Here is a 22374-nt window from a genome sequence, read left to right on the forward strand (position 1 = left end):
TACAGCTATAACAATTTATATTAGTGTATCAAGTGCACAATACTAGTTGTGGAAGTCATGGGTTCTCAACCTTTTTAGGTTCAGGGACCCCCTCATAACCTTCATATTTATTAAATAATTTTCTTCAATTTGTCACTTTCATGCAATGGAAATATTTGTGTAACAAATACTTGAGACCTGTTCTTTATTTGTGTTAATACAATTTTTATAAATTTAAACATGGGGCATTTTTCATTAAATACACACTTAACTTTTTTTATTTTCAACTTCCAAAAATTACAGTTTTGAGAAAATAAACATTCATCCCCCCAGAAAATTTTGAAGTAGATGTGATTTTCTGCATTTTGGTGTATTTTAACGGTTTATTAAACATCTACCTGCTTGTAAAAAAATTTTTTGGTATTTTTTTTTTTTTTTTTGGCGGACCCCCCCATGCCCCGGCTCACAGTTTGAGAACCACTGGTGTAAGTTATGGTGGTTGTGGATAGAAGGTGAAACTATTGCTTTATTCATTATTTCATTTTTACACTGTCGCAGTCCAAGTTTATGTGAAGGGGTAATTTATGGGTGTAATTAATTTAGACATCAAGATAAGTACATTTAGTTTTAAACAAAATGACAGTGAATAGAAATGGTCATTGTATAAATAAAACCAAGCAGAAGTTTGGACAGAACTCACTTCTATACCAAAAAGCTTTACTCTTTTAAAAGAGCTGACTATATTTTAAATTAAGCAAGTGTTGTGTGTATCCATCAATATATATTTAGTCTTGATGAAAGTGATCCAACATCAGCTTTCTGTAAAAGCAGTTAATGCAGTGCAAGCCTGAAAAAAGTTTTGCATGCGAGCGAATTCAGTCCTCAGTGACACTTTGTCTCTGTCAACATAATCTCATAGGTCCTTACAAGTTCGTGTGAACCTACACTTTAATTACACGTTCATGTTCAGATAAACAAAACATAATTTGCTTTTATTTTATCTTAGCTGCCTGAGGGACAAGGTCTTTATTTCATTTGCATAACTTGCCATTCTCCATTTATCTTTTCCTTCTCTGTACCAGCGTTCTGTGGGTTTTATATTCATTTTAATGTTCGTCTACTGTTCATGTAACAACACAAAATCCAGCTGCAGTTTCAGAATAATGTGGAAATACAAGGATTATTTGCTAAAATACCACTACAGTGCACTTTTAGAACAATTTAAAAATATTTTGTTTCCGTTAAATTTCGTATTATAATTTGTTTTTGTGGATTTGCTACTTTTAATCAAATTACAATTATTAATACATATGGATAAAATGTGAATACTTTTACAGCCTACAGTAAGTTTGCTGGAAATGCAAAAAAAAAAAAAAGTTCAATCTCTTGATACAGTATATATCGTTTCATATAATATCAAGATTGCTGTCTCATGTAGGAGGATGTCAATAAAACTCAACATATAAAATAAATTTATAATCCAAAACACATAAGTATGTCCACGTTCTTTCTACACCCATGTTCTGTGATTAGAAACAGTCACATATTCATGTTTTTCATTAAAAGTTATGACAGATTTATTGATTTTTTTACATAAAAAACAAAAACCTTGAGTTTTTTTTTTAAACCTTTTTTCCCCTCTAGTTTATTATTGCATCATTAGGCTTTTCTGAAACATGATTATATGATGTGTGCTGTAATTCGATGCAGTATTCATATACAAACCCATTCATGCCTCTGAGTCAGTTACAAACCGTCATAAAGGCATCTGCGTTAATTGAATCAAATTCAGGAAAAGAACAAACTAATGGCTTTTTAATTCCATGATACTGGCTTATGGTTGATATGATGTGGCTTACCGCGAAGTAATCTCTCCCTGGTGCACATTTTACAGAGACGAGCGAGGTGCTTAGTGACTGAACAATAAAAGATGGCTCTGGTTAGAATTTCTAAATTGTTATAAATTGATTAAAACATATTTTTAGAAACAAATGTTTTTTTTAATGTTCTAATAAAATTACAACTCTAATGAGAATAAAAAAATAAAATAAAAAAAAGGCTGTATAGTGTCCATAAATGAAAAATGCAGGTTTGAAATCTGCTCTGAACACAATAATTGGCGCTTTGAGTTCAAATTGGTTCCTCAAACAAAATAATTAACAAGGCGCCCATCTTCTTTATTTTCAGTGTCATGTGACTTGAAGTAAGCAATCTAATCAATGAGTTCTTCTGCATACAAAGGCTGATTGTTTCCAGGTTCTTTTTCAAAACGGGTGAAGACAAGAGTTGTCTGGGAGCTTCAGAAAGTTCCAACAACTCCAAAGGCCACAAATTTAACAAATATGTTACAATCATGTTGGAGCGGTCCTTAACTTTAACACAAAGTATCACAGTAAACATCAAACTGAAAACGACGGCAAAACATCTCAGAATAAAATGTGCCACCCATTGCCAGAAAATTCGTTTTTCAACAAAGCAATGACAGATCTAAAATGGCTGAAAAGTGAAGGATGACTTGACTGTAAGCTAGATGGCAGGAAGACTGTTAACTGAATTGCAATAAACAAAGTTTTAAGAATAAGTGAAAAGTACTACTGAAGAAGCAAAAATGGTTGGAATCTTAAAAGAATAGTGAAGAGCAATGAACAACTAAAAATGTTTTAATAGTTTTTAGAAAAAGTGCCAATAAATGTTTAGGTTTTTGTCTTTTGATTTGTTTTTTTTAATAGGAACAATAATTTTAAGCTGCAACTAAGTTTTATAATATTTTTGTCACCCGTTGCGAAGCAAAAAGAATGAATTGGAAATACTCTCCATCCATGCATGTTGTGAGCATGATGATCCTGCACACACAGTATGCAAGGTTCATGTCAGAAATTGAGTCATCAAAATCCAAGATGGCCGCTGCCATATATGTATAAATAATGTTAACCTCGTGAGCTGTACATATATATATATATATATATATATATATATATATATATATATATATACACACACATACATACAAAGTGGTGCTTGAAAGTTTGTGAACCATGTTCTACATTTCTGCATAAATATGACATAAAGCATCACCAGCTTTTCACACAAGTCCTAACATCAGGGAGGTCGGTAGGTAGGCGTACACGCACGCACACACGCACACACACACACACGCACACACACACACACGCACACACATATGTATGTACATACGTACATGTAAACAGGCCACACCAATAATTTGAGAAAAATATGCTGTGTAGTTTTCGTATTATTTAAAAGTATACTTTCCAGAAAATACTGGGGAGGTCGGTGAGGTATCTATGGTGAGATACCACCACTGGCCACCCCCTAGCTCCACCATTGTTCCTAGTGGTGGATTAAACTGCTCCCTCCACTTGCCAAGATCTCTTGCTCTGTTCTGCCTCAAACAAGCAAAAATGACCCACCCCCCCAAAAAAAAAAAAATTTAAATTAAAAAAAAATTTAAAATTAAAAAAAGTCCTCTAATCTTCTATACCAAGGGTCTGCAACCTGCGGCTCTGGGGTCACATATGGCTCTTTAGTCCCTCATCGGCAGCTCTTTGACGAAAACTTAATGCAATTTAATTGTATTGAGTTTTATACAAACAACAGAAAAGACTAGTTTGGGCAGTTTTATTGTCAAATTTTTGTAAAATTGTGCCCAATAACTACGAGTAAGATAAGAACTTTACTGATCCCGCAGGACATTGTTAAAGTGCGTAGTACGTTTCTTTTGGCTGCTCCCTTCTTCAGGGGTCACCACTTGCAAGAAAGATTTGGCAACTTGTTTTATGCCGGATGCCCTTCCTGACGCAACCTGGGCTCAGACCCTCAATCTTAGGATTACATGACTTCAGCCCCACCCCATATTTATTATTTCACAGAGTTCAGTGTTTTGACTTTTATCAAAATCGGTACAAACTATAATTGTTTTCCTTCTTTACATGATATGGACTTTTTTCGTCTTAAGATGTAAACATAACAAATGTTAAAATTTGTTATATAAGTTTAGTTTTATAATGTTACCCCCACTGGCCAGAACCCCACCCCCCCACCAACAAACTCAGTGTCCCATGGGCCATCAGTTGATAATCACAGTTGTAGCAGGGTTTTTTTTTGGCTCCAGACACATTTTATTTAGTGAGCGAAGGGAAAGAAATGGCTCATCAAAAAGGTTGCAGACCTCTGTTCTACACAGAGTAACTCCTTCCCACTTAAATATCTTACACCAAAAACATTAAGGTTCACATACAATTCCAGTCCAGAAAAACACTCATCTCCAAGTCTACTAATATTTACAAATTAAAATCCCTCGGCGATGGGGACATCGGCATACCGATTGTTAAAAATATGTTTACAATATAAAGGTGTCCGTAACATTTAAGACTATATGTTCAGTACATGCTTTTTATCCGTGTCTTTTTCTGAAACATCTCCTCTCCAGGAGCTCTTGAGGATTTTGTTGGTCTTATCTCTGCCTCACGCTCTGCTCGTTTAGTTTTCCTCTTTTCTCAGTCCTTCACTGATTTTCATTTCATCAGCTGGTAAACCGGTCATTCAGCTAAATCACCTTGAAATGTGAATATTAGGCATGTTGGGAGGACTAACAACCAAATTCAATAACCACTTGTACTCACAGGTTTTTCTTCCAAAAAATTTACCTTTCAAAGCTTTTCTAATATACTGACGAAATAACAAGAACACAGCGTTGCTAATAAGCCTGCCTTTTATTTTGATCCACTTTTTCTACTCTCTTACAAGATTCATGAGAAATTCAGACATGGATCTAACTTTTAATGATTTAGCCACTTTGCCTGCTTATCTCAAAAGGAAAGTGTGACAAATTATTTTATATTTTTAGCTCTTGAGGGTAAATTCTTGTCATGGTTTATGGCAAAAATATTCTGTATGATTTTTTTTCTTCCCATTTTAAAATATATGCGGAGTTTCAAACATTTTACAAGTTCCATCTGCAAAAGTTCCTCTAAGATATTATATTGAACCTGGATATATTTTCCAGTTCAAAAAAGTCCAAATACGTTGTCAGTCAATTCCAAAAAAAAAGTCCAGCCTTATCACAGAACCCTGCAGGGAAATAACGCTGCCTTGTTACTTCGTTCCCTGAAAACAGCATCGGTCCCCGGTGACGGCCGCTGCTTTTCAGCTGGTCATAACAGAGTTGTGAGGTTCATGTTAACCAGGCCATCGAGATGCTCACCGTCACTTTATCAAAACATCCCATCCTGGCAGCCTTAAGACCCCACACGGTCAAAACGAGGTCTCACATTTCATTCAGCTTTTATGACAAGAATTGATGCTAATCTGTCACCAGCGGTAACATGTGGCATGATGAATGTATTTGTCAAGCTTGAAACACGATAAGAGCACACCGAGAGAAGCACTTGGAAGGAACGATCAAGTGTGAGTGTGATCAAAAGTCATTGCAATGGACAAACAGAAGAAATAAAACATATCTCTCATGCAAAGAGACCTCAAATATCCTAAATAATGTTAATTGTCACATTGTAGGTTTCCCAGTATAAACACAGATCAGGGCTGCAACTCCAGATAATTGTTATTTAAATTATTTGCCTCCATGATTCATTGCATTCGTATTTATGACATGCACACATGCATATTAACTGCACCTTTTCTCAATCCAGTTTACAGCTCAGCAACACACTGAGATCTTTATGGAAACAATTCAAGATACAAAAACTGATACATTGCAGTAAATAAAACCAATGCCTAGGCCTGTCACAATAAACAATAAATCAATTAATCGCACGATAAATTAAAATTATCAACCTCATTTTCATATATCGGCTTTATCATTTCTGCGTGTCTCTCTCTTTCTATTGAAGACACTGGATGACAAAAGGCTCAACTCTGGTGTTCTTCACTGACCTTTCCCTTTCTCTTTTTTCTCTTTTCTTTAAGATCTGTTTTAGCGATCCAAAAACACGTTTTTGGATCGCTAAAAGCAGCTAAGCTGCAAAGATAAGCTACAAGCTAAGCTAACAGGTCGACCTCGGGGAAAAAAAAAACTGTCTTGTCAAAGCTCCAAAATTCACAGTTGAAACCTGTACCTTTGTCTAAAAAAGTTGTTTTTCTCTGCAAAAAGAAGCTGATAAATTGTTTACAGATTTTTTTTTAATTAAAAGCTTTGTGTGACAAATGTTATGCTAAAGAGCTCAAACCACACCGAGTGTCCGCCATATTGAGAACCAAAAAAAAAAAGGAAAGAGACAGTCCATGTCACGTCAAAGGGCCTCCCTCCAATTTTTTTTAAAGAGACACGCTTCTCGCTCCCTCACTATCCATCCTATGCTTCAAACAGTCTTATACTGCCATCCGGTGGTCGAACAACGTACTACACACAAAATAAATTAACCAACATTTCTTCTTATATTTGACAATAATTACTAATTATTGTCAAATTTCAAACAATATTATCATTTTTCGCAATAATTTCTGAGACAATTAATTGCCCAGCAAAATTTATTATCATGACAGGCCTACCAATGCCTGGTACTTTATTACAGAAACATACATTACTAGGGCTCAGTATTTATTTTTTGTGTGTGTGTGTGTGTGTGTGCCATTTTATTAATAATAAAAACAACTTTGTTCATTTTTATCAAAGTTCATGCTCAACAATCCAGGTAAAAAAATCCAACAAAGTTAAGTCAGGTCCTCTGGACGGTTTCTTTTTTTTTTTGTTGAAATGTTTCGTCCTTCATCCAAAGGACTTCATCAGTCAGAGGGCGGACTCCAGAAACCATTGTATCACCATAAAACTGGTTGGCCCACTATGCAAGTGTGCAGCTTGTGGGACTGAGTTTGTTGTGGTTCCTTGGACTGATGAAGTCCTTTACATGAAGGACAAAACGTTTCAACAACAAAAAATAAATAAATAAAGAAAGAAAGAAAGAAAGAAAGAAACCATCCAGAGGACCTGACTTAACTTTGTTGGACTCTTCATCTTTAGTTTTGAAGAGTTTAATACCAAAAGAGTCAAAGAACGCACAACGCATGAGCTTTCAGGGTATGAAACTTTTTCGGCACCAAAATGACCTATCCTTAGGGGAACAAAAGGGAACAGCTTTAAAATTGTAAGGTAAGACCTGATGTGAGGAGGAAGGCACAGGGATAATAAGCAAGCATGAATCTCACTAAACCACCCACTAAACCACCGTGCTCCAGCTGCTCGCACAGCGATGCACATTTGACACAGTCTAGTTGACTCAGATAGATTGCACATCCTGGGAGGATTTGTTGTCTTACTTTTTTTTTTTTTTCTCAAAGGCAGGACAGTGACACTTGAGAAACTGTTTGATGGATTAGGTGGCTGTGCCTGCTGTGACACAGCCGAGGAGGAAAGTCATAATAAGACTGATGTCTTGGGCAACTGCCTATCAAGCAACTCAGATGGAAAATATTCGTCTGACGCAATCTCTGCTGCGCCAGTTGGTGATTAGAAGGTGGCTTACTGAGGACAGCAACTGTGTCATAAAGGGATATTTCAATTCCCATTATCTGTAATGGACAATATAAAATTGCTTCAATGAAAACACTAGATTTAAAGTTGTGAATCTTTATGCCACCACTCAGAAGGAGTATTCATGCAGAAACCCTATTTTCATGCAAAAAATTATGTATTAACCCAGAAGCAGCGATGGTCATAAATTCAAGAGACCCTTCAGGATTCAATTCCTAATCAGTTTAGGTATTCAGCTATCATTGGGGCTAATGTGTGGCAAAGTCAAATTGTACGAAAACCTACTGATCTAGACTATAATTTACACTCCATTGTGAAAAATGAGTGATAAAATCCTCAGAACTAATTTAAGCACATATATTACCTCGTTTCATTCAGTATCACTCAAAGTCCTGAATGGGCTAAGTCAGGGCTATTCAACTAAATTGCTCAGGGCGCTACAGTTACTGAAAGCCAACAGCTCAGGGGGCCGGACATCTGGCAATTATTGTCATTTTGAAAATTCGATTTACAACTTAAAACCTAGTTTTATTTTAAACAAACTTATTGGCTGTCGGACTGAGTTGTATAGACCTGCCATGGATCATCTATGTAACAGGAGCTCCTTTCTCATGGAAATATTTGTCTGATTGTTTAGATGTTTTTCTTGCAATTTTTTTTTTTTTTTGTGTGTTTCTGACAAAGTATAGTTCTTGTTGTTGCTTTTATTTTAATACACTCATTGGTGGGCCAGACTGAGCTCACCCATGGGTTGGATGTGGCTCCAGGGTCACCATTTGAGTAGCCCTGCTAATGGCTTACACTGTTGGTCATAGTTGGTAAAAAGTAAAATTATATATATATATATATAAATTGCTTTTCTTAAGATAATTGCCTCTCACCTTGCATGATAAAGATCATAATAATCACTTGTAGATGTACATCCAATGATTATTTTCTGAGTTTTAAAAAGAGGAGATTTTGCCAACAGACCTTCAGACACAGGCAATTGTGTTACCACCTGCCTATCGTGATGGCAGGGGATACATAGCAATCAATATTGTCTGCATTAACCCAAATGGTCACACTACTACCCACTGTGCCAACTTACTGAAATGCTCATATCCAGTGTCAAAGTTTTTTTATTCAAGGTATTATGATAAAAAAAAAATATCAGTGGTTTGTTTTCCACTCAAAAACAAACATTTGTACTAAGGCTAAGTTATTGAGGTGCATTAAAACAGTGATGTGCAAATTGGCATAAACAAAGACTCTACCTGCGAATGTCAGACTACAATGAAACTTCATCAGTCAGATAAAAATACCTTCAAATCGTCAGACTGTTATTTTTTTCTGGCAGTGTTTCTGTTTGAAATGATGTGCTTGTGAACATCAGCTGTTTTTGTTAATTAAAACACCGTGGCAGGAAGCAACAATGAACGAAAACACTTGTCATCAATTTGATTCTACCACAGGTGTGGTCATTATCGTCTCACATCATTGCTAGCAGAGAAAACCTTATTCTAACGGAAATGTTTTTATATCTCTGCCAAGCTGTTTCCCGTTCTACATCTTCACACCTAATCTGCTGGTTGAAGTTTCATGATTTTAACATCTGCTGGCTGTGGTGTTGACATTTCAAGCATGTGCTAAGAACTCAACACGCTTTAAAAATTAAAACAATTTTCTGCTTTTATTATTTAAATCAAAACGCACCACTCATAACTTGTATTTGTACACAAGTTGATAAGTTTCATTCGAGGTGCAGCCACTTGAATCTGTCTTTTTGTTTACTTCATTTACACTGAAGGCAGTGACGTGCACAAACGGTGCAATCCTGTTGCCTCCAATGAAAAGGTCTTAAGTGTTATAAAATTGTTTCCAAGCCTCGAAGTCCTGTAGGCATAGACTGGTTACCAATTTTAAGAAATACCACTTTTTTTGGCCTATAAGTCACAGTTTTTTGCATAATTTGCATGCCCTGCGACTTATATGCCGAAGTGACGTATTTATGGATTTTCCCCATATTTATAAACCACTTTTTGGCTGAGATATGACCGTTTTCATTCATGTTGACTGAAAATATTGAACACTACCATTTTCAACCACAAGATGGCAGTCGAGCAGTATGGCATGCCATACCATATCGTAATAGATAAAAGTAGCTATTAATAGCCTGCCACCATTGTCTGCCTGGAGCAACCGTCAAATCAGCTCCATTTTGCTGCATCGCCCCGGCCAAATGCAGCTAATTTGACCACTGAAGTGCATTTATTAAGTAAAAGTTCAACTGAGACACACCTTTACTATAAAGTCGAGCTAACAAATAATTGTTTTTAGGTGGTTATCTTGTTAAATTTTTAAGAAATGGACAGCAAGTCGCCCTCTGCGCGTTCATGTTTCCGCATATTGGCTTTCGAAAATGCAGCTGATTTGACCATCAAAGTGCATTTATTAAGGAAAACTTAGACTGAGACACATCTTTTCCGGGTTTGGCCCACATTTCCGGGTTGTCAGCGGTGATGCGTAACATATGGCAAAGTGATGTATTTATGGATTTTTCCACTTTATTAGATATATTTGGACTAATGCGACTTATAGGGTGGTGTGACGTTTATGGCAGAAAATACAGTAATGCAGTTTTGAAAAGTAAGAGTTGCAAAAACAGTTTTCTGACACATAAAAACTGAAATGAGTCAGAAGTTGAAAAGCAAAGGCAGCCAATAAGATGCGTAGCACAAATCTCACCTTTCTCCTCCTCTTGTTTGTGTAACCAGCCAGTCAGCAATGAATAGCTCTTTTCACACATTGTTTGTATTAAAAAAGGCCTAACATATGAAGCCACTGCGGTTTTTCTGTGAACACAGTCCAAAGGTGACTCGGGGCCTTCATCAATTATGTGCTTACAACAATTTGGCAATGCTAAATTAGCTGTGGGACAACAGTGGTTGACAGTGGCAGCTGTCACCCCCCACTTCACATGTCAACTGGAATTCAGGCTTCAACATGCCTCTGGGTTGGCTCCGTTGTCGCCTGACCACCCATTATAGCCACTCGAACACCTTCTCAAAAAAATATGTGGAGTCTGGTGTGGGTTATTCAGCACCCCCGACCAGCCACAAAAAAGGAACTCCCGACATTCCTCCCAGGTAGCTTTGCTACAATCCAGGATTTTTATGCGTTTTATGGTGCCAAACATATCTAAGTCTCTCCTAATACACACTACCACAAAATAAAATAATATATTAGAAGTGTTGAAAGTGGCAGCCAAAATATTTTGGAAAATGCAAAAGCAATGTTTGATAATTAGTTGTATTTTTACTACAACAAAACAAAATTTAACCTTAGCTATTATTATGCACACATCAGCTGTAACTTAATATGTGGGGGTGGTGCTGCAGAGGTTAGAGAAGGTGGGCCTGTGATCAGATGGTCGCCGGTTTGACTCCCTGGACCGACTCCATCAAAATGTGGGTGGAAAAGGTGAAACATCCACACCTGCCTCCACCCTCGTTTGCCCCACGCTGGACCCTTGAGCAAGGCTCTTAACCCCCACCATCTGCTCCCAAACAGGTCCTCATGACTCAGTGAGACTACATGTATAAATAAAGGTTGAATAAAAATAAAACCTTTATGACCACAGTCAGGTTAAATGAACACTCTTCAGCAGGAGACAACATGATTGAGAGACAACTCACAACCCCAAAAAACTGAACAAAAAAGTGTGAGTTGTTCATTTGTCCTTAAACTCCCAAATATGAAAGTGTTTATGCAATTAAATCTAATGTGTAGAGACCCTACACTACAATTCAGAGTAAAAATAAACCTTCTATCATTGATTTCCTGGTACTAGACATGCCAAGACAGCCTCAGAATACATTTGATTTCTTCTTAAACCTTTAATAAAGGCACTGCTGGATGTATATAGAATGCCATGTAAATTCAGATGTGAAGCATTTACCACAGCAGCTCTGTAGACGGAACGTGGGATTTAATAGTTTCACACAATTTGCAGACAAACTATTCTATTTATCTGATGTATAACTGGCAGACTTCAATTTCATATGAATATAGAAACACATTTCTGTCTGATAATACTAGATTATGGTATGTTGTACTTTATTTTTGGATCTAAGAAAAATGACAGACTGTTGGGTTATACCAGATAAAGTATTAAAAGACTACTCAACCAATTCCATTTTTATTTCAATGCATTTCAAAAGATATATAATTTGTAGCTAAAAACAACTAAAACTTGTCATACCATACCTTTGTTCTACATTTCTGAAACCCAGAGCCTCTCACTGCTTCAAAAAGCACCTTCCAATTAACTGTCATAATCACCTGTAGATTTTTTTTATTCCTTCCCTGTGAAAGATTAATAACATAGAATGAGCAGCACAAAGAGGATAATTTAGCCCATCTGTCAGCTGAACTTGATTTGATTTATGTATTTTAGCCATCAGCTGTCATTGAAATATGGCTGTTCCATATTGTTGCTCTCAGAAATCTTAGCTGCTCAACTGACGTGATGACCTGATAATTGTAAATTTGAAAAGGAGTGAGCGTGCCTCAGTTTGTGTTAGAAAACATACTGAGATTTGACTCGTTAGCTGTTTTATTAGCTTACAGTGCAAATAAATTCAATTTAATTTGTCTTTTTGCTGTTGAAAAAGACCTAGGAAAACCATTGTAGTCTCTAGAGTCTCAGTGGTTCTCAAACTGGGGTCCCTGTCGGTACATTTGCAATAATATTGCAATATGGTAAAAGGAGATTTTCTAATTGAAAGGCTGTGATTTGACTGGTCACGTGATCTGGTTACGTAACTTACGATTGAGCGGAGCGGAGCAGAGCAGGGAGCAAGAGAAGTCAACACAGCGCTTTAACCGGTTGCACAGTGGCGTCATGCTAGAAAGAAGCTGATACATCTGAAAGTTTGGTACCAAAGAGGGGCAGCACGTCCATTGTTGAAATTGTTTTGTCTATAAAAAAGAAGACGCTGCACATCGACATGTATTGTGCAGAACCTGTCTTGCTGCTGTTGCTACCTCTCAAGGTAACACCGCAAATATTTATCAACACTTAAACAAACACCACAAAGCCATTTACAATAGTTGCATGGCTAGAATACCAACCAGCGCTTCAACTTCAAGTAAGCAAAGTACCAGCCGACAGGGATCACTGACCAAACTGTTCAAAGGTATTACTCTGTTTTAATACAAGTCAAAATGGCGCACAGTTTTTTAAGTTTTCTCTGCAGGGTAGCTGGACTCTCCCTGAGCGATAGGGTGAGAAGTTCAGTTATCTGGGAGCGACTCGGAGTAGAACCGCTATTCCTTCACGTCGAGAGGAGCCAGTTGTGGTGGTTCGGGCATCTGGTAAGGATGCCCCCTGGGTGCCTCTCTAGAGAGGTGCTTTGGGCATGTCCAACTGGGAGGAGACCCCAGGGAAGACCCAGGACACGCTGGAGAGACTATGTCTCTCATTTGGCCTGGGAACGCCTTGGAATCCTCCCAGAAGAGAAGGAAGAGGTGGCTGTGGAAAGAGATGTCTGGGTCTCCCTGCTCAAGCTGCTGTCCCCGCGACCCGACTTCGGAATAAGCGGAAGATAATGGATGGATGGATGGAAAATGACGCACAGAAATAACTTGAGCAATAACAGAGTTCATAGCAAAAGACGTGATGCCCATTAATATAGTGACCAAGCCTGGGTTTACAGCTTTGGTAAACACAGTGGATAAGTGGTACAGAATGCACTCGCACACATTTTAGCCAAGTTGTTATCCCGGAGCTATATAAAAAATGCAGAAACAGAGTTGCTGCAGAGCTGAAAACTGTGGAGTTTTTTTGCAAATGAAACAGATTTATTGCTTGTGTTCATTGAAAAATACATGAGAAGAAGACATTGACAAATAATTGCATATTAAATCGCAATATTGAGGTAAAAAACAACACAATTAGAATATTTTCCAAAATCGTTCAGCCCTACCCTGAACCCAAAAAGTTTGATAACCCCCGCTCTAGATATCTTGAAGTATGAAATGTTTTATCTCATAGTTGTAGTTTTGTGTTTCCAATACAAATAAAATACATCAGTGATGCCCTAAATGTTTTCAGTCTGTAATATCTTTTCGTACAGATAATAAATTGCACATGATTCCTGGTCTGACTCCTGTCTGCAGTCAGTGTTATTGTTGGGCCAGGTCATGACACAAATGTCACCTGTGCTGCTGACAGAACATCTGGACCGAGTGGCACTCTCAGTTATTAACTCGGACGTAGGGGTTTAGCTCACTGAACCAAGCGGCGTAATTTGTCTGATTAATGTGTCGCATCAAACTCATGAATATTCATCTGTTCCACCTGACTGACTGAAGAGTCAGAGAAAGAGTCGGAGCATAAATATATGAGCTAAAATCTCCTGAGGAGTTTTTACTCACTCCATGCACAGACTTAAAACTCTAGAAATTTGAAGTAAAATATTTTTTATTGACATGTCAGTGTTTGGCATTTGTACTACAAGTATATGACATAATAGGATTATTTATTTTTTTTAAGGCTTGAAAGTAAAAAGGTAAACATTGATTTAGATGACTAATTTAAAAAAAGCAAGCCTGATTTTTAAATGTGGTCAGGTAAACAAGATGGAAATTAATTCCATGATAAAACTCTTGAAAGCCATGCTAGAATGAAAGGAAAGAAGCACTACACAAGCACAAAGACCAGGAGAAATTAGCGTTAAGTGTTCCAATAGACCGGCAATAAAAACAGAAAGGTTGATGCAAAACTGAGATCAAAACATTTTGATGAGGAACAAAGATTGAGATCTTGTATTCAGACATGTGGTCAGGAATACATTAACCTGGAGCTCCTCGAGATTCAACCTGGCCATAACCTTACATCTTTACTGTCAGGTAGTATATGAATCCAATGTTTCTCAAGAGACTCACTGTCTGCTGCAGCACTGAGCGTTGTTCGGCTTCAGAGACTGCCAGCCAGCAGTGTCTCATGAATATGGATCTGGTTCCACAAGCAGTCCCTTAGAAAACGAAACCAGTGCTGTTATTGTAAAAGATTTGCTTTAAATGATCATCTGTTTCTCAGTCTAATTGGAATACCAATACACATCATCAATTTTGTCTCAAGATTCAACACAAGCATGGTTTAAACAAGTTTGTCTGCACTGTTTTGGTATATAAACACTGATTTACTTGGTCAATCTTGATTTTCACAAGACAAAAAGAAAACCAAATATGTAATTTAGATTGCAATGCATTGCCATGAAATATTTCAACCCATGACACAATTAGTTGTCCTAATTAACTTGGAACTGACTTGGAATACTTATTTGTCTGTTACAAGAGAGTGATTTTATATTTAAATTGCTCAAGAAGTCTGAGCCAACAGCATCCAATGCTAAATTTTCATGTCCAGATTACCTATTCATTGATTTTCTTCCTTGCTGTGCAACACATCCAGTGGGAAAAAAAGGTTGTACTATTCTTGTCTCATTAAAAAGAAACATTCTCCGTTATCTTGATTTTCAGGAGGTGAGTGACGCAGACATCATGGAGCTGGTCCACAGCTCTCTGGGCCGTATGACAATCATTCGACAAGTCTTCCCTTTATGGAGGGACACCAATGTCCGCTGTATGAGGAACAATCATCGCATTTCCTCCCTGCTGTGTGACCCACAGGAAGGCTATCTGCAGTCCCTAGAGGTAAAAAAACAAAAACATAGTTTTAAAATACCTCACAATGACCATTTTGATCAGACATGGCTAACAAAGTTGGATTTCACTTTCTTTCTATGTAAGATTATTTATATATTTATTTCAAGCTTTTGTTGCTCCAAGATCATGAAAGCAATTACAATAACAAAAAAATCTCCACAATACGTATTGTAACACACACATGCACACACACAACGGTGAGGCAAACAATCCAACTACCTGTTTAATGACACGCTGTAATGATAGAACCTTGAAAGTAAGTTAATAAACATGTAGACGACTCTGTGTTCTGGTACAGCTCAGCTGCTCAGGTAGATTTCGATCCATGGTTTGGGTCTTTACTCTGGTCTTTGTGTGATTTATAGACTCTTTCTTAAGCATTTTTTTATGTGAATGAAGACACTGTTTTGCAGAAAGAGAAGCTGTGAGTAGTTCCAAAGTACGTTTCCTTTGAGTCGTCTGCAAAACATACCAGAATACCAGTAGATAGATGCAGCTAACTTTACCTGTCACTGATGTTCAGTGTTGTGTTTTTTTTTTTTTTTTTTGTGTGCAATGTACGGTATTGCAGTATGCTTTCAAAAAGTGCTAAACACAAATATGACTATTATCTGAAACACAATATTGCACAATTTCTTGAAATAAAACAGGTGCAAGTTCTTATATCAATGATCACTGGGTGTTGTAATGTTGTAACATGAGCGTGAAAAGCCATAAGTGTACACAAGTTCCAGAATTGTGCAGCTCAAGGTGGATGCATGTTGGAGTAGCTCTCTTGCATTCACTCTGAGATTTTGCTTTTTAAAACTTTAATTACTCCCTTTTCTGGATGTAAATTGCTTTTTTTGGGTGATTACTTCCTCTGGTATCAGATGCTGTGCTGCTGGAAGAATTTTTACTGAAAACTTTTTTTTTTAACTTTTGGACATTTGTTATGATGTGTAACCATAACAACAAGATGTTTTTCTACAACTGGGAGCTGCGGATGAAAATCTCAAACGCTCAAATAATAAAACTACAGCCCCAAATCCCAATTGAGTTGAAAATGAGGTGCCGTGGATGCATTACCTTCTACCTGGAGGTGATGCTCAAGTGTCTGACTGCCGAGATCTTGGAGGTGGCGGGAAACGCGGCGAGTGACAGCGGGAGGACCGAGCTCATCCCCCAGCACCTGCAGTTAAGTCCGCAGCGACGAGGGGCTCGACAGGCTGCTGAGAGAAATAGTCATCATTCGGGAGGAGTTCTGTCCGGTATTCAGGCAGTCTTGCTGCCCAAGAGGATCATAGAGGTCTGCTGGGTCTGGGTGGACAGAGCGGCATCTGCAGCCAGTTGCCCAAATGCCCAAAGCCATCAGCATCTAATGAAACCAAGATTAGCTACAATAACAATTAATTTCCCTTTGGGATTAATAAAGTATTTTTGAATTGAATTGAATTGGAACGGATTACAAAGATCAGTTCAACATAAAGGCACTACACCCAAAAGCCCACAAATAAAACAAAAACAAACCAGTTGGGCCCAAAGTGAAGCTAGGTGCTTTATTAATCTTTTTTTTAATTATTATTATTTTGATAGAGAAATAAAACAGAAGCCTGTAGATATGAGTGTATTTGCCAAGTATAGTAACTGCACACATTACCTGATTATGTATTCAACTGAATGTATATTAGGCTCCAAGGTAATTATGAGAGACATGGAAGCCCATGAATATAAATGACACCAGAACAGTGGTTCTGGGGAACCATTGACAGGACAGGATAAAGTGTTGTTTTAATCTAAGAAAATCACAATTTATATTATTTAATGATTCAGTTTATTAGAATCTGAATTTCATGTAAATTTAGAAGAAACCATAAGCTTAAAGCTTTCTGAAGCAGAATACTTGACCCATTTTGAAACTAACTTAATGATTTTTTAACCACTGATTCATTAAGCAGGAACCTATTTAAGGGAATCCAGTGACAAGGAGGGTTTGTTATCTAACAAAGTCATGCTCTTCTTTCAATCTTGAAAGTAACCTTGTCCAATCTGTCATTTATTACTAAATAAAGAGTACAGAGTGCCGTCTTACACCTCTCAGATTATTGTTTGGCTCAATCCATCTGGAGTGCAATAGCTGTGTTCCCCGCAGCACTACTGAAACGTTCATTTTCCTTTTATCCATACTATGGACAGATGGCAAAACCATGTGGCGTGTGCGCCCACAATCCTCAATTATTCACATGAAAGGGGGTTAAATATCAGGTAATGGCAGGAAAAGCATTAATCAGAATGGTTAAACATTTGAAAAGACGGCAGCGCCTTCCTGCCCTAATCCCATTTACGATCAAGGAGCTGTGATGTGACCTCCCATATTCCAAACAAATGAGCAACTGAACTGAATTTCACCTGGATTTAGCCACTGACTCAATGACCCTGAGGGAAGTGAAGTGGTTCTTACAACTGAGTAGCTTGGAGCGGAAATCTAAACATGTTATGAACTGAGTACTTGGAGTAGCAGCCAAAATTGTTCCTGTGGATAGATTCTGTGGGAAGTCTTGACTAAACTTGACCCAGAATACCTGTCAAATTGATTCATCGCACCATGACACAAAAGTTGAATGCATTGGGACAAGATGTACTGAAGTTGAGGTGGAGAAAGTGGGACATTTTACAGTCGTGAAATGAATTAAACTGAGAACATTTGAACCAGTCATGACTGCGTTCATATAGCACCATTGTGACGTTTGCCTTTTCTAATTATGTTGTTCAGCATATTCCTCCACCAGGTAGATATATTCCATCGCTGTTGAGGAAAAACGATCTGTTTTATCTAAACATGTGGACAGTCACAAGGACGGAAAAGAGATGGGATTCTTAAAAGGAAATGTCACAAAAAGAAAAATCTTCCCGCCAACTTCTACATGAAGAGACAAGATTTATTCATCCCTGACAATTTTTCCACAATCCAACTACACAGACTGCAGCCAGACTGAAATATGAGTGCTGCTGTGTCTCTGCTTCACTCACACCAGTCCCCATAGGGCTATGTCATATTTTCCACAGCCTGAGGACTTTTATTGGATTTCTTTGTAGTTGGGTTTGTTTGTTTGTTTGTTTGTTTGTTTGTTTGTTTGTATTTTTGCTGGGCTGACAATAAAAAAATAAGGAAGAAAGTTCTTAAAGGTGCATATTTTCCCCCCCAACAGGTGTCCAATCTCTATCTGTATGACAGTGTTTTGATGCTGGCCAACGCCTTCTATAGGAAACTGGAAGACAGGAAGTGGCACAGTATGGCAAGCCTCAACTGCATGAGGAAGTCCACAAAGCCATGGAATGGAGGATGGTCGATGCTGGACACCATTCAGAAGGTTTTTTTTTTTAATTATTATTATTGTAGCGATATTACATAATGTATTTTTTAATCGAAGCTGCTGCTATGTTACCTTGTAAAAACAAATTAATGATAGGTTATACAATGTCTTGTAAAGGATAATATCATTTAGGGAGGCACAATATTATCGGCATGATATCGGCCGATATTAGCGTTAAAGTTCAATATCGGACATCGGTCATTCCATTAAAACAACTCACCGATATAAAAGGCACTGTTTTTGTATGACAACCCAGTGACAAGGATGCCTGCAGCGGCAGCACAATGTGATGACGTCAAGCGCAGAGTGGAAAATTCTAAATGTCGGCAGCGGGGAAGGTTTTTTTTTGTTGGTGAGGATGTCAGATTCTGAAGATTTTTGGACTATGTTGAACCTCGCTACATTGTCCCCAGTCTGAGATATTTTTCTGATGTAACCTTACCCAAGTTACAAGCCGTCATTTTTGACGGCATTGAGAAGCTAATAGCCAATAGCACTTGGGTGAGTTTTACCACAGACATTTAGAATGTCAAGTGTTAGCCCCGTTAGCATGATTAGTCTTACAGCATGCAGGTGATTAATGCTAATAAAATGTAACACTTTTCATTTAATATAAGTCAAAGTGCTATGCATATGCCTGTTCTGAATATACGTCGCCAGTTCTTACAGCTGTTACACAATTTTTGTAGCAAATAAGCCTAAATAAGAGGGCTATGTTCTGACAAAGGAAAGTATATAAAATATCTGTATCGGTTATCGGCCAAATAAGTTTTAACATATCGGAATATCGGATATCAGCCAAAAATCCAATATTGTGCATCCCTAATATCATTGCATAAAATTATACATGAAAAGCATTAGGAATTAAAAGATAAAATTCTACAGTGTTTCCCCTACATTACTTGTTGGTAGGGCGCTCAGTCATCTCTTCCAGGATTTTTGTTGATGGGGGTGGGTGGGGTGGGGGGGACTGAGAAACATCTGGGTTGTGCACTTTTCCTACCGACAGTTTCGGGGTGGGGGTGTAGTAGTTTAGTGCTACGTCAGCGCTGGCAGTTGTCGATGTGGTGGGTTTCAGTTAGGTTTGGTAGGCAGTGTGCTTGGTTCTGTTGACAGGGCGAGGCGCCCTGCTTATATAAAGCAAGATTCAAGATTCTTTGTTGTCATTCACATTGCATGTGGTACATGAGGTGGAACAAAATTGTGTACACAGGGTGGTCCCAGGTACATCCAACAATAGCAAAAATATAAATTGTAAAAAGAAACAGTAAATAATATAAATAATGGTAAATAATGCAGTAATAATAATAATAAGTAAATAATGGTAGTGGAAACACTGTTATATAATTCAGTCAGTAAAAAAATATAGATAAACTGCTATGATTTTTGCTGGAGACTTAAATTTGATGGTTTATAGAAAGCCTAATATATAAATAAGTGTGATCTCCACTGGCATCAGAATGGGTTCATGGCAGTTTCAGGACTTTGATCTTGTTATACTTATGCAGCCTCTCAGTCCTTTCATTGAAATAAGCCTCAAATACAAGAGAGTGGACTTCCATTTTAATCTGATAATGGAATTTTTCATTGTAGTGTGGAGTCATGCTGGTTTAATTTCCTTTGACAGACGATGCCATAGTGAGGCACAAAGGAGCAACAAAGCAGGGGCGACGCCGTCTTGATCAGACTGTTGTGCTGGTGTTACACAAACCAAATGTAATCGGTTTTTAAATGATGGAATATTTAGTTTCAGCTGATTGTGCAAGGATTTAGTTTATACCAAGACTGAAAGATTCACTCACAAAAAGAAAATACCACAAATCGAAACTTGCTTTTTTTTTTTTCTTCTCTTTTTAAAATAATTGTTATTGTACTGTTAAATTGAGTTGCTAACTAAATGAATGAATATAAATCTCTTCCCTCTGTTGTTCTGTCAGGGACGGATCAGTGGCCTGACAGGACTGATGGACTTCCGTACCGAAGGCTCAAACTCACATGTACAGTTTGAGATTCTTGGGACGAGCTACAGTGAGACGTTTGGGAAAGATGTGAAACGGGTCAGTTTACATTTTTTGTAACATTTTCACTTTTCACTTATCTTTTTTTAAACCTCTCTTCTTTGGTCTGTTTCAAAGACTGCACCTGTGCAAAAGTCTCAAGTCATTTCTTTACAATTTGCTTCTAAGGAGCCAGACTTTCTTGTGAACTTTGAAAAAGGACTTGATCAATAGTTCTTTAGGCTTTATAAAGGTCTTTTTTTAAAGAGGCATCCTTTTCAATCAGTTTGAGCCCAGTGCATGACCGCACCATTCATCTGCTGTGAAAGTTTCCAGGATGGCACTTCCTGTTTTGTCCCTCCACTTTTCCTTCCCTCATTTTTCATTGCACAGTACACTGCCAAAATCCAGCACAAAGATTAGCCAGAAAAAGAGTGGGGGAAAGTAGCCAAACAAGAACTTTGAGAGATCTTCAGAAGGAACAGAGAACTTTTCGAACACTGCCACTTTATAGGATTACACAAAGGTCGGGCTCCTTACAAGCAAAGTGGAAATAAATAAAGGTGGTTTAAAGCTTTTTCACATTGTATTGTTCACATTTCAGTAGGTCAGACTTATTAGTGTAATATATTCAATGACTTTATTTCATATTCCCATAACGACTGACTGTGCTGTCAAAAATTTAAACTGTAGACAACAGACTAAAATCAGTCAATTTGAGCTTCTTTGTGAAATTTAATTCTGCAAACTTTTAGAGATGGATTCAATTTTGAGGCGAATCACATAGTTGTCCATTACGTAGCTGGTAAGGAAACGGCAAAAGATGCAGAGCCACAACCTAGTAGGGTTTTGATGTGACAACATAATGCTTAGAATAAAGTGAAATTAAACTATTTCTCAATAACCCATGGCCCCTTCTGCAAAATACGCAAATTTAGGTTTCAGCACCTGTTCTTCAGAACAGGTGTTTTAACACTACTTATTTCTTTCTTTCTTTCTTTCTTTCTTTCTTTTTTTTTTTTATCCACACCTGCTGTCAGGTATATTAAGCACATATTAAATGTGTCCTAATGCCAAGGAGGAATAAAGACCTGCAGAACAAGTTCAGTTTGCCATTATTTTTAAAGTATTTCGACCACAGATATTCTCAATTTGCTCCAATTACTGCAATTGCTTTACCACTAGCACAGAAAAAAAAAAAGTATTGTAATCACTAAGCATTTTTATAAAATCATTATACTTTATCATAAAAGGTATCAATCAGGCTTGCAAGTGCCCTCTAATGAACGTGTTTAATTTCACAAATTTGATCAAATCTCTCTGTTGTTTTAATGTTATGACCAAAGGATTAATAAAATGATTGCATTTAATGTGCTTTGGAATAAATAAATTAATTAATTAATTAAAACAGAGAAGAAAAAAAATAATAATAAACTGAATTGAATTGATACCTGTTCATGTTGGATGTCAGGTGGTCTTATTAGCACAGCCATGCTGAAGGTTGACTAAAACTCAAGCATCCTGTATGAGTGGACTGGATTCTTCACTGGGAGATGCATTTGATCTTTAAGTGCTGCAGAGCTGAAGTGAGAGATTGAGAGCATTATTTGAGCACTTCTCTCCCAGCCGCAATTTGGCGCTTTTTGTCCCCATTCCATCAGGGACTTCTTACAGAATGAAAAATAATTTAGTTTCTCGGTAATCTATGTGGAGCAAATCTGACCAGAAGCAGTAATGAAGATTTAATCACTACTCAGCCTAACTGAAACCATGAATCAAACTCATATTAATGTAGCCAGCATATGTTATACTGAAGCATTAGTAA

At 37.4% G+C, this 22374-nt stretch overlaps 1 protein-coding gene across 1 annotated transcript in view; it reads left to right on the plus strand.

The window, feature by feature from the left end:
* grid1a (glutamate receptor, ionotropic, delta 1a) overlaps nt 1–22374 on the plus strand; it is a 302471-nt gene that overhangs the window by 240204 nt on the left and 39893 nt on the right. Inside the window, exons 6-8 of the mRNA XM_037679710.1 lie at nt 15014–15187; nt 18388–18549; nt 20490–20609. Of these exons, the coding sequence (XP_037535638.1) occupies nt 15014–15187; nt 18388–18549; nt 20490–20609 (456 nt within the window). The remainder of the gene's footprint in view (nt 1–15013; nt 15188–18387; nt 18550–20489; nt 20610–22374) is intronic.

Source organism: Nematolebias whitei, chromosome 1, assembly GCF_014905685.2.
Source record: "Nematolebias whitei isolate Nwh7 chromosome 1, NemWhi1, whole genome shotgun sequence".
NCBI lineage: Eukaryota > Metazoa > Chordata > Actinopteri > Cyprinodontiformes > Rivulidae > Nematolebias > Nematolebias whitei.